At 42.0% G+C, this 13758-nt stretch overlaps 1 protein-coding gene across 36 annotated transcripts in view; it reads right to left on the bottom strand.

The window, feature by feature from the left end:
• Window positions 1-13758, bottom strand: part of RIMS1 (regulating synaptic membrane exocytosis 1) — a 350422-nt gene that overhangs the window by 97368 nt on the left and 239296 nt on the right. For 21 of the 36 annotated variants that reach the window (XM_056856567.1, XM_056856570.1, XM_056856592.1 and 18 more), the window contains one exon: window positions 1560-1643. The exons of the other annotated variants lie outside the window; for them this stretch is intronic. In XM_056856567.1, coding sequence (XP_056712545.1) covers window positions 1560-1643 — 84 coding nt within the window. The remainder of the gene's footprint in view (window positions 1-1559; window positions 1644-13758) is intronic. 36 annotated transcript variants of the gene reach the window in all.

Genomic DNA, 13758 nt, shown 5'->3' with positions numbered 1-13758 from the left:
AGTTGGTTTCAGGTAGCCGGCTCAAGGTTGACTCAGCCTTCCATCCTTCCGAGGTCGGTAAAATGAGTACCCAGCTTGCTGGGGGTAAAGGGAAGATGACCGGGGAAGGCACTGGCAAACCACCCCGTAAAAACAAAGTCTGCCTAGTAAACGTTGGGATGTGACGTCACTCCATGGGTCAGGAATGACCCGGTACTTGCACAGGGGACCTTTACCTTTAAGAACACTTAACTCTGTTTTAGATTGTGGCCACTGTTTCATGTTGTGTCGGTGAACCGGATGGACCAGAGTTCTGACTCTCTTCTATCTTTCAAACATATCCTGCCCCCTTAATCTTCTTTTCTCTAAGGAAAATATAGAAATTTCATCAGCCTTTTTGGAATTGACTTCTAATCAGGGTAAAACATTAAAATTGAAACAGGAACCTATATTTTTGCCTATTTTATGTTTCTGTATCTTTCACAGAATTACAAAGTTTGCTCATGTTTGTATTGCAGTAAGTGGGAATGCTCTCAAGGTGTGGCATACACTAAGCAAAGTGAGGAAGAAAGGTAGGAAATCTAAATATTTTAAATTATAGTTCAGTGGGACAGGTAGTGTGTTCAGCTTTAAGAATCAGACATCACAGAACATACATACAACATAAGACATGATGCTCATAATTGAAGAACAAGATGGCATCAGGATCAAAATAAAAATTACAATACGTTCTAAAATAAAAATGCCAATGAAAGATGTCTACTTATATCTTATTTGGCTGATCAGCATATAAAGAGAATCCAAAGCACTGACACTGTTGCAAAGTTGACCTTCTTAAGAAAACCTACACAAAATATGCTACCACATGATTCAAATAACAGTATAGTTGTTTGTGTGTTTTCCCCCCACACTGACTTAAATGAATTTAAGCATGTCTAACTGTGTTTTGGATTGCAGCCTCTAGGCAGACCAAAAAGAGAAGGCTGAATTCCACATTAGTATATTCTAAAGCACCAGATTAAACCCTCAATGTCAAACAATGAGTAGCCAGTATCATTTTGGTAACGAAGAGGGAGGAAGGCACAGTGCTGTTGTACTCCATGTTACCAAAAACAATTACTGGGACTAAAGAAAAGGGAACCAAGAATCGCCTGTTTTCAGAGCCAAAATTACTCTATTTTTTGTTATAGCTGCTTGTAAATATTCCTTACCAACCAGAGACTTCTGTGCAATTCTAGTTCTTCCCAACTTTCTTTCTCAGTTCCCTCATCTCTGACTTCCCCACTCTGGCTGGAAGTTCCCAAGCATTCATAGTGCATCAAGGTTTTATTTTATTGGGCCTATATAAATCGTCAGTATCCATCTTTTGTTTGTTATGATGGACTGGGCTAAAATAAGGCTGCACATTTTCATCATTCGACTACATAGATATCAGAGGTGCTTTATAATAACTGAATGGAATCCAGGTATAAAAATGTGATATTGTAGCCTATGTATGATTCCTGGAAATTAGTTTTTTAAATACGTGCCTTTAGAAACTCTCTGCAAGGTTCATCAAGTTAGGAGGAACTGACCAGTACCTGTCATCCTCCGGAGATGCATGTTGGATATGAATCCGGGGGCTAGTGGATCGTCTCCTATCTAGTGAGGGGAACCATCTACCTCTGCTTGGTCATTCAACAAAACAGGAAGAAAACAGAACATTTAGTATGTGATTTATTTTTCAGTTCTGGGCAAGGAAGTAGAAAAGTACCCCAAAAAGTCAGTATTCAATTTTTATAAACCAATTTTGTCTACAGTTATTTGAACTTGAATTTGGATTTTCTTGCACATAAATTTGCATAGCAATACTGATGTGCTTTACATGGTAGTGCTTCAGAAAAAAATATTTAAATTAATAGCAATATTATTTAGATAATTTATCAAAGGAATGATACCCTCAGTTGCAAATATCTATGCATCTGAGCAGATTGTAAAATCTAGTATGCATTCTTAAGGAACTGATTTCAGTTTAATCGGAAAGGGCATTTATCTTTATCAATTATAGATTTTTGCTTGTTGATTTGAACCAAATAACACTGAATGGCATCTTGGCGTGGGTGGAATTTGAGCACCATGTTACACTGCTAGATACTCAGCATGGCTCTGAAACAGCCTCCTTCCTCTCCCCAACAATCTCCTGGCTATAGTGAAACAAAAAGATTGATACTGAGCTGGCAACAATTCTCCAAGGACTCAGCAGAGGTCTTTACCTACCCTGATATCTGAAATCCTTTAAATAAAGATGCCAGTGACCCCACCTGTGCACCTATACTATCTGTTATGTCCCTTGTGGTTGTTACCATCTGCTATTTTCCTCAGCTTCAGAGAATCCTCCTGCATTTGCAATGGGCATGCTAGGCATAGCCTCTATGTCTTTACCACAGGTATATCTTTGCAAACACTTCCTGTAATCTTTGCCTGGCATCTAAGACATTATTCCTATTGAACATAACCTGCTCTCTTAACTGTGACAGAAACAATTACTGAACCCCCTCCCAAAATAAAACAACACTTGATTGCTGCTTTGAAATTAGAACCGAGATTTAAAGACACTGATTATAATCCAGCACAAATTGATTTAATCAAAGTGTTTGTGAAAGTAGTACTAGAGAACTTGGAGCTCCTTCCCACCCCTCCCCTGCACAATTGTCTACAAGGTTAAAATGTTTATTGTTCTTGATGTAACAAATACATGAGTTGATAAACAGACCAGTCCCCTGTGACTGAATGTGTCCATTTTTTCATATATAGAAGTTTGCTGCTGGGGACATGCATTGGAGAGCAAAAGTTGAATTCCTGCCATTGTGGAGATTGGAGTGTTGCCTTGTGAAGACTGTTTTACTTCGCACATTATGGGGCTCTGGCATTGTGATCTAAAATGGACAATGTCTGCTCATGGGTCATATGGCCAGCTCATCACAATTGGGGCGCCAGGAAGGGCTGTAGTGGAAAAAAATTGTAGCCCCAAACCTGGTTGTTCTGTAACTCTTATAATCTATGGAAATTCAGTACTCTATTCTAAATGTATCATCAATGAGTATTATGTTAAAAAACAACAACAACAACAACAAACCTGAGGATTATGTAGTTTTTATGGATTGTACACTGAAAAAAATCTATGGTTTTTTAATAACTTGTCTATGGAAACTACTTTAAACTTCCGCATTGGTTTTCAAAAAGTGACTTAATTCATGATTTATTAAATATCTTATATTATAGTTCAAAATATCTTATATTATAGTTCAAAAAGCATTCTTGGACAGATGTTTTCTTTTTTCCCTACTGCTATTGACATCATTTCATTAAGCCTAAAGTATCATAAGATGAGGATGAATATCTTTATTTGTTACAACCATCCTGTGTAATAGGTTGAGCTAAAAGATACAGCCAAACTTGATGTTACTTTTTTCACCTATTTTCATGTGTTTTCATGCGTTCCATGCAGCCACAGAGCTACTGTGGTGAATTGCTTAAAAAAAAAAAAAAGGAGAACCCAAATGGGATCAGAATAGTGTATCAGGAAGAAGGGCTTCTGCTGCCCTACCCAGCAGTGTTTTTGTGAGAAAACCATGCAGGGGAGGAGTTATTTTGCTACTCCATATGCACACATACTACACACGGAGCAACAAAATCAGTAAAACAACTCCACGCCCAGCACAGTTTTCATGCAAAAAAAAATAAAAATGTTGGGGGGTGGGTGGGCGGGAGGGAGGCAGGAGCCCTTCTCCCCACATGGCAATGTTTCAAGACCATTTTTTTAAAAAAGAAGTAGTTCCCTGAAGCTGCTGTGTGGCTGTCATGAACAAGTGAAAAATGTGCAAAAATGATTTTAAAAAATAATGTCTAGTTTGGCTCATAGTGGCTTCCTGCATTCACTCATTGTCGGATATTGTGCCATTATAGCACTATAGCAATCATTTACAACTGAATTTTCCTTTGTGGATGAGACAATCCAGTTTATATTGCTCACAATAGCGTAATATCCAACAATAAGCAGATCCATTAATAGAGAACTATATGGTATAGCTAGGATTTGAACCCGATTCTCCTAGAGCTATACCCAACACTGTTCATTTCCTTATTATTCCTGCCTGCTTCTTCATGTAGGGCATAAGAACATAAGAAAGGCCCTGCTGGATCAGACCAAGGCCCATCAAGTCCAGCAGTCTGTTCACACAGTGGCCAACCAGGTGCCTCTAGGAAGCCACTAACAAGACGACTGCAGCAGCACCATCCTGCCTGTGTCCCACCGCACCCAAAATAATAGGCATGCTCCTCTGATACTAGAGAGTAGGGCTGTCAAAAAAAAAAATTCGGTACAGTTCGGATTCGGCCGAATTTGACCCTTGTGGGGTCGGTACGTGCCGAAGTCCGAACTCCCCCGCTTCGGATCCCCGGTAATTCGGGGGGATCCGGAGTTCGGGGGAAAATTCGGCCGAAGCGCGCCTTCAGGGATTCCCTGAAGGCGCGCGGGGACCCTTTAAACTGATCTGAGCCTCCCAGCTGGGAGGCGCAGATCAGTTTAAAGGGCAGCCCGCCCCCCTTCAGCGGGCTCCGCTGAAGGGGGGCGGGCTGCCCTTTAAACTGATCTGAGCCTCCCAGCTGGGAGGCGCAGATGAGTTTCAATGACAGCCGCGCCTCTCCAGCGGGCTCCGCTGGAGAGGCGCGGCTGTCATTAAAACTCATTTGTGCCTCCCGGCCGGGAGGCGCAGATGAGTTTCAATGACAGCCCACCTCCCTTCTGCGGGCTACCCTGAAGGGGGGCGGGCTGTCATTGAAACTCATCTGCGCCTCCCAGCTGGGAGGCGCAGATCAGTTTAAAGGGCAGCCCGCGCCTTTCAGCGGGCTCCCCTGAAGGGGGGGCCGAATTGGCCGAATTTATTCGCGAACTCCTGAACTCGCTGAATTCGGCCCCCCCGGTTGCCCGCCAGATTTGAGTTCGGATCCGTCCGAACTGAAAATCACCGAATCAGGGGAAATTCGGTTGATTTTCAGTTTGGACCGAACCGAATTGACAGCCCTACTAGAGAGAATAGGTATGCAGCATGACTAGTATCCATTCTAACTAACCTTTTATCCCTTAGAAGCTCCTTGATCAATTGATCTTGAGCAGCATATATCTAGTGTTGGAGGGATATAAGGACTGAAACAAATCTTGCCACTGACAATGTAGCCTTGGGGTCCCTATCACTTAGTAAAAAAGGCATTATGTCAGTCACAGAGGCATTGGATTTGTATATTAAAAGGGGGGAATATAGTGCGATCGAAGTTCCTCGTAAAAGCGGCATTCCAAAAGGGCATGGGCTAATGAGTCAATAGAGCCAGAAGAGCAAGGGCAGATCCTGTCAGAGTATGGTATATTCAGAATTCTGCTAACAGCCATGAATACCCCTCTCCTCCATGAATATGTCCACTCCCCTCTTAAAGCCCTCCAAGCTGGCAGCCATCACCACATCCTGGGGCAGGGAGTTCCACAATTTAACTATGTGTTGTGTGAAAAAATACTTCCTTTTATCTGTTTTGAATCTCTCACCCTCCAGCTTTAGCAGATGACCCCGTGTTCTAGTATTATGGGAGAGGGAGAAAAACTTCTCCCTGGCCACTCTCTCCAAACCACGCATAATTTTATAGACCTCTATCATGTCTCCCCTCAGCCACTTTCTTTCCAAGCTAAACAGCCCTAAGCGTCTTAACTGCTCTCCATAGGACAGTTGCTCTAGTCCCCTAATCATTTTGGTTGTTCTTTTCTGTACCTTCTCAAGTTCTGTAATATCCTTTTTTAGGTGTGGTGACCAGAACTGTACACAGTATTCCAAGTGTGGTCTCACCATAGATTTGTACAAGGGCAGTATGATATCAGCAGTTTTATTCTCTATTCCTCGTCTAATTATGGCCAGCATGGAATTTGCCTTTTTTACAGCAGCCGCACTCTGGGTTGACATCTTCATTGAGCTATCCACTACCACCCCAAGATACAGTAAACTCCAGTAGTTCCACTTAAAACAATCAGGCAGTATGTAAGGTGAAAGACCCTGAGACCCTGAGAACCAGTCTATGCTGCCCTTGATAGACCACCAGTCTGGCTTAGAACTTGTGTTCAAGTACTCAAGTATGTTTGTGAGTGATCTATTTTTCCCTTAGAAAAAACACATTAAAAATTAATGACATTGTCTTTAATTCCAATGAACTACAGGTGGAGTTTCGTGCACAGAATGTGGCTTTACTTCTCCCTCAGTACATCTTCTGTGTCTCGAACAAGCCACTCCTGGCATAGGCATAGGACTGTGGCCCAGAGGGCTAAAGAAGGAGGGGGGAAATCAGTAAAATAATTCCTTCTGATGGGTGAGCAGAAGTGCCCTTCTGCTCCCACAAGGGCAGGTTTGAATCCAACAGATTCGATGAGTATAACCCTAGAATTAATTAGCCAGCATCAGACAGAACAAAGCAAAAATACTATTGAAAAACCCAAATGTATTCTCTCAGCAGTGTAACATTTAAGTGACCATTTTAGTATTTACCTAATTGTACTTTTTCTGGTACCTTCTACTTCATGGTCAGGTTTTAACACTGGGAACATGCAAATTACAGGAGTCCAGAGGAGTTTAGCGCTGCACAATATTGCTAAAATCTTTCAGGTATTTTAGAAGCTTGTTAGTAGGCAGCTGCTTTTTTCTCTAAGCCAAATGTTAAGAGGAAAAAATGTAAGGCACCAGTGCACTCCAAGCCCTTAATATGCTGATATCCTGTATAAACATTAACAAAATAGAAATAGAAAAATGTAATTACTTACGATCATGCGTTATACTGTCTGAACACATGATCTTATTCCGATATGCTTTAATGGTATGAAACATAGTATACACATTAAAATGTGGAGTAGCATGCAATGGAACAGATTTCCAGGCTGGTTAAAACCAAGGACAAGGGGGGGGGGGAGAATCACAGCACAGCGCATAACAAGCATATGCACCTGCCATACTTCTAGTAAGGACTAAACTACATGTTCATATTTTTTTGAGAGTTCTAATTCAGGTTTTTTGCACCCACACAGCAGCTGCAGTGAATGGCATTTAAAAACCGAAGACTCCAAACGGGCTCAGAAAGCCACCTCATGGGGAGGAAGCCGTTTTCCGGCAATGAAACAGCGCTGGGAGGGGAGTTATTTCCCCATTTTTGCCGCCCCACATGGCATACTCTGTGCACATGGAGTAGCAAAAACAGGGAAATAACTCCCTCGGCATTGTTTCAGCACAGGAAAATGGCTAGGGAGTAGGGTTGCCAGGTCGCTTTTTGGGGCAGAGCCTGAGGAGGGTGGAGTTTGGGAGGGGAGGGACTTAAATGCAATAGAGTCCAATGGCCAAAGCGGCTATTTTCTCCTGGTGAACTGATCTCTATCGGCTGGAGATCAGTTGTAATAGCAGGAGATCTTCTGCTATTAACTGGAGGTTGGCAACCTTACTAGGGAGGGTGGCAGGAGCCCTTCCTCCGCGGTGGCATTCTGAACACATTTGAGCTCTCTTTTATTTTTATTTTTTAAACAGCCATTCCCTGCAGCTGCTGTGTGGCTGTGAGGAACCTGAGTTGGGTTCGGGAAACCTGGACCCAACTCTTTAAAAACACGAACATGGAGTTCGGCCCAAAATTACATCCAATGTACGTGATCACATTTGGACAGAAGTTTTCAACACAGACAGGGTATATACAGAAAGAGTCTTCTTGTTACATAGAACAGTTCTTCAAAGTCTGATTGATCATATTTGGAAACTGATTCAGTCATTTAAGCTGGTTCACTGTTTGTAAGGTAAAGCCTCCAGAGTGCCAAACAGGAGCATTACTAGCCTTTTGGGGCTCCTTTGTTCTGGAATGTCATTCCCAGTTGGGAGATAGGACTCACCAGCCTCCTGTGCAAAGTCACTCAGTTGCAGGCAGATTATTGCAGACGAGTGGCACAAAGGATTAATATCAGATTGCGATGTCACAGCTTAAAAATTAATGTTCTGGAAAACAGGACATCATACTGAATGTGTCATGTTCAAGGGGCAATAAGACAGATTCATTCATTATGATCTTTAGGTGTACACCATTTTTTTTTAAGTGTAAACCTAAAAATACAATGCACAAATGTATCTGGAAACACGTGCCTTGAAAAGGTACACTTATCAGAAAGTCAAGGTTGATTGTAGCTCACTGTTGAACATTCACTCTGTAGCAAACCCGAGTTTGTTTCCATGTAATATGTTGGATAATACTAGAATGATGTCCAGAACATATACAGATTGTGATTTGAATGGTTCCCTCAGAAGAAATTAAGAGTTGCTGATCTCAATTTTCCAAGTGCTTGTCAATGAAATGCCAAACCAATATAAAACAAAAACAGAACAGGATTTGGTGGTCCCACTCCTAACAAGATGGGAAGCTGAGATAATAAAGCAGCAGTTTTCCAGATTTCCCATATTATTTTGAGAAACACTTCAAATTTCAAATCTTCATGTTGAAGTTTTCCTGTAACACAGAACAACTGGGAGCTCTATGAGAAATCACTAGGGAGGGGAGCCAAGCAAAGAAGCCTTTAGGATGTCTCTCCCCACAACACAGTAGAGCACTAATGCTCAGCTCCAGGGTGGGATGAGTAGTTTCTGGCTCTGAACTCCAACAACCAGCAGCCAATTCACACAGTACAGATTGGGTCTCAAGTTTCCACCCTCCATCCTTAATTCTCATATGCACAGTACCTGCTTCAAATCAGGACAGCACTGCAGGTGGAGAAGGTGCTTTATTCTTCTTGTTGTGTTATCTGCCTGACCTGAAAGAGTCCTAATGGGTGCTAAAGGGAACCTCCACATTCAGAGGCAGTAAACCTAGGAGTCAGCATCAAGGTCTTGGTCTCTTTCCCTGGTCTTGGCCCACAAAAGTAACTGGTTAGCCACTGTGTGAAATAATCAGATCCAGCAGGGTTCTTCTTACACCCTCATGAGAAGGGGTTATTTTTACTTCTCCTTTCCCATGCTGAGTATTACAATTTGGAAGGGGGAGCAACTTGGGGGGGGGGGGATACATGCCAAATGACATGCGATCCTCAGTCCTAATTTGATCCCCATTCAGGATCCCTTAACATTTACGAGTGATTAATGCACTTTCGTTTGTATTTCCATTGTCTACTGCAACAGCATCAATGCATTTTACTTATCATTTGTAGTAAGAAAGTCAGTTCAGCATGTTCAGCCAAGTGCTGACTGCTATCCACACTGATCCATTGCCATATATAGTAACAGAGAGAGGCATGCCATGAGGTTTTTAATGGGAAGGGAAGGCTGGTGCCAATGCCATCATTCCACACGAGTGTAAGAACATACCCATATTAAAGTTCCTATTGCATAGAGGCACTTAGACCAATGAAGTTGGATTTATTTGTTGTATTAAAGGATAAATGATACTTTGCAGCCAGGCTCAAGCCTCTGAGCTAACACTGCAGATCATACCTACAATCTATTATAATAGCTGCTGCAGCTTGCCAAATGTCAATTAAAATGATTGAACATAGTTTAGGCATCAGCACTGCTTCCAATATCATTCTCCTTGTCTCCGTTTTATCCTCACAACAACCCTGAGAGTTAAGTTAAGCTGAGAATGCGTAACTGGCCCAAGGTAACCCAGTGAGCTTCCATGGCAGAGTGGGTATTTGATCTTGGATATCCCAGATTCTACTACGAAACTCTAACAACTACACCACACTGGCTTTTGTGGGGTGGCTCCTGTTGAACAGTAGCAAGCAGCTGGGCCTGGATGAGTCATGCAAGTCGCTTAGTATCAAGTCACCCAGTGGTGTTGCTGTTCCTAGTCCTAATGAGTTCTCCCTCAAAGGCCCAAACAGCCCTGGAAATTTCCCTCCCCCTCCCCTCCATCTTTTACTGACAGAAATCAAGGCTGGAAGATTGGCATTTTTGTTGTGGTTGCCTAGCAATGGCCACAGAGGGCATTTGTTTCTTAGCGCTACAGGCTCTGCTTTTATCATGGGGGATAAACTCCTAATATTTTTACAATTTATTTATTAGATTTCAGGTTTTTCTGCATACCTGGGGCTTTTCAAGATCTGTTTTGTTTGTCCATGACTCCAGGATGACGCGGTAATTCTTTCAAGAACCCCAGCTAGTCTAAGGAGGGCACTTATGAGAGTGGCAACGTTTTGCGAGAAGGAACGCTTGATGATCAACTACGATAAAACAAAAGTCATGGCCTTCGGTAGAGGTCCAAAATATAGGAGGTGGAGCATTAATGGCCACAGGCTGGAACAGGTAACCCAATATAAATATCTCAGAACGACAATCCAGGCATCTGGCTCCAAGTTGGCCCATAATACCCATGTAGCTAATTTGGGGGAAAGATCAGCTCGATTAATAATCAATTTCCTCCGGACCAAAGGGGCACATTACATTCCAGCAGCGCTTAAACTTTATCAAGCGAAAACCCTAGCACAAATGCTATATGGAACACAACTCGATTCTCCACCCTCTTGTCTTACTCCCATTGAGCATGTGCAATCCAAGCTCCTTAGAGCTACCCTACAGTTGCCAAGATGTGTTCCAAATGCTTTGATCCGTTTAGAAACTGGCATGGTGAAGGTGGAAGCAAGGATTGTCCTGTCCTCGATTTATCTCTGGCTAAAAATTAACTTCAACCTTAATGGTCTTCTCCCACTGATCCTTTGTGACACCTTTAGGTCAAAATGGGTGATAGCCATAGAAGACAAATTAAATAACTTGGGTTTTACACCCCTAGCACTACTTCAGTTAGGGTGGGAACAAGCTAAGTTAATTATATCCCAAAGGATTAAAGACATTGAGAGACAAGCAGATTTAGCAAGGGCGCCTCTATTCACGGCACCCCTCCATTCTAAATACATCCTAGCACCAGCAGCCTATCTCCACTATTTAGAGATAAATAATTATAGAAGGGCCTTTACCCTGGCCAGATGTGCAGCCTTACCTTCTGCTATGCTAGAGGGGAAATTTAAGAAGACATCCTGGGAGGAGAGATTCTGCCCTTGCAAGTCGGGGGACTTAGAAACTATTGAGCATGCCCTCCTGAACTGCAATTTTTACACATTACCCCGTTCAAAGTTTATTGAGCCCCTCTTATCGAGAATGGGACCTGACAAGGCAGGAGAAAGGATTGAGATGCTCCTACAAGGGGATAATCCTTCAATCACTCTTCATGTTGCGAAATTTTGCATGGCAGCAATGAAAATTGGACGCCATAGAACAGCCTCTTAGCGCAATTGACAGATGTGTCCCAGCTGTAATTTTCTTTTTAAGTGTTATAAGACTCGGATTGTAATTCTTTGTTTGTAAGAATTTATTAGTCCGTGTTTTCTGTTTTATCTTGTTTTATCTGGCTAAGGCTCGTAAATAAATTATCTATCTATCTATCCATGACCCCAGTCTTTGGATTTAAGTATCCACAGATTTGGCCATTTTGAGAATTAAGTATATTGATGATGTATATAAAGTGTCCTTGCCAGCCCATGTAATTCTGTTCTGCAGGCAACTGGAGGTATTTTTAATTATACAAGGTGCTTCATGAATTTTTTTAGTGCTTTTATCTATATAGTCACTGTAAAGGAGGAATGGCATATATCATAGAATATATACCACACAGCATATCAACTCCATTATTTGTAATTCTCTTTAAACAAAGCACTGTGCAGCTAGTGGCAGGATGCCCACAAATCATGATGGTCCAGTTTAGATGCTTACCCAAGTGGTAATACTGTTTAAAGGATTGGCAGAATAGACAACACACCCTCCACCTTCACCACAAACACAACATGAGATAGTACATGTTTTGTGCAGAGTTCTGTACACACACACACACACACACACACACACACACACACAATGGCTGATAGTATAACCTTTCCTCACACTTTTTTGCAAGGGGAAGAATTTGAGCCAGTCATGGTGCTGCATGTACTGGCTTCTGTTTGAACTGCCTCCATCCCATGCTGATAGATGCATAGGCAAGACGAGATATATGCTTATTAAACATAAAGAGTGTTACTCTCTAGATTTAATTGGGCCTCTGAAGATGGAAAATGCTCCTTAGGCTGGAGGAAGCCTTCAAACTTTGCTCAGTGGAGTGGTAGGATTCACCCCAGTGACTGAACTGGGCCTGTGTATTGGGCAGGAAGCTGGATCAGCAGTTCAATCATGTGGCAGTCACATCCAAACACTTGGTAACAAGAACAGTGAGGACATAGCCTTTAGGTCATGGGGGAAGGGCAATACTTTTACTTCCATATCATGTTTTTCATCCCATCAGTGGCCTAGAACATCTAAACTGGTACTTTGGAAATTGTAGTCTTATTCTGAATAAAGCCATGTTTTTTTAACTTCCAGTTGAGAGGCGTATATAGACCATTCTTCCGCTGACCAGGTGGGCTTGGTAAATCTCAGTTTAAACTACTGTAGGATGCAGCACAAAGTGATCAATAGCAGGGAATCTTTATAAATACCCTCCCAACAGCTTCCACATCTTTCTTGTTAATGTATTCTATTTCTATGGACATAGCTCATTTGGGCTTAGCCTTTACTATGCTCAGCTTTGGCTATCTATTAGGTTTTTATTTCCAAGGAGCTTATGCCAGCATAACTGTTCCTTATCCCCTTTCTATTTTATCTTCACGATATCCTGGTGAGGTAAGTGGGGCAGAGGGAGTGGCTTGCCAATGGTCACCTGTTGGGCTTCATAGTAGAGTGGGACTTGAACCCAAGTCTCTCTAATCCTAATCTTGTTCTCTGAGTATTACTCCACAGCGGTTCTCAGACATGAGTTAGACATGAGCAACTGTGCGTCTGCTTACATCTCATCACTGCAAGCTGTTTTAAGGAAATTTCAAGTTCCCTTTTGTAATTGCTTAAGAGCATTCTTGATCTTCAAGTCCTGAATTTAAGATGAAATGCTCTCTTCCTGCTTCTCCACATCACATTGACAATTAAAACGAGGTCTGAGGAACATAAGAGACATCTAAAGTACAAGGCCTGCCACTCAAGCCCTGCTCCCTGTGCCCCCTGCCTTCAGAGGTGAGGTAGGTGGCAACTAGAGACAGGGCATTTTCTGTAGCAGCACCCTGCCTTTGGAACGCCCTTCCCCTTGAGACTTGCCTAGCACCTGCTACTTCCTTTTAGGTGCCAAGCCAAATCACATATTTTACTTAGGATTTTAATTAGTGGTTTTAGCTGATCAGCTTTTTAATAGTCTGCTTCTGTTTATAGATATTTTTATGCAGCTTATGTCCAATGGCTTGTTTTTAATGGCTTTTTTGATATTGTGGTGATTTTAATTGTAAGTCACCTCAAGCAGGACTCTGAAGCAGCAGCACAGAAATATCCTAAATAAATAAATAAGGTGAGAAGAAACCTCCAATTCCAAATTTACCAGAGAGTGACTATTCATTACCAATAGACTAGTACAATATTAAAAATTAGGATTACAGTTTCTCTCTGTACTTATGCAAGCAAGGGGAAAACTTGGAGTTTTGATCTGTAATTTGAAGGGGGAGAGATTTCTTGGCGCATAACTAAAGAGCTAAACTAATTCAACACACCAGGTCTCATAAAATGTCATCTAACAACCACAAGCAAACATGGCCATTTCCATATGATCTGATCATAATATTTTTTGTTGTTGCTACAAGAAATAACGAGAAGGCAATTTTCAGGCTTCATTGTGGATGTCTTA

Source organism: Euleptes europaea, chromosome 10, assembly GCF_029931775.1.
Source record: "Euleptes europaea isolate rEulEur1 chromosome 10, rEulEur1.hap1, whole genome shotgun sequence".
Lineage (NCBI taxonomy): Eukaryota > Metazoa > Chordata > Lepidosauria > Squamata > Sphaerodactylidae > Euleptes > Euleptes europaea.
This window is presented reverse-complemented; position numbering and strand designations above follow the sequence as displayed.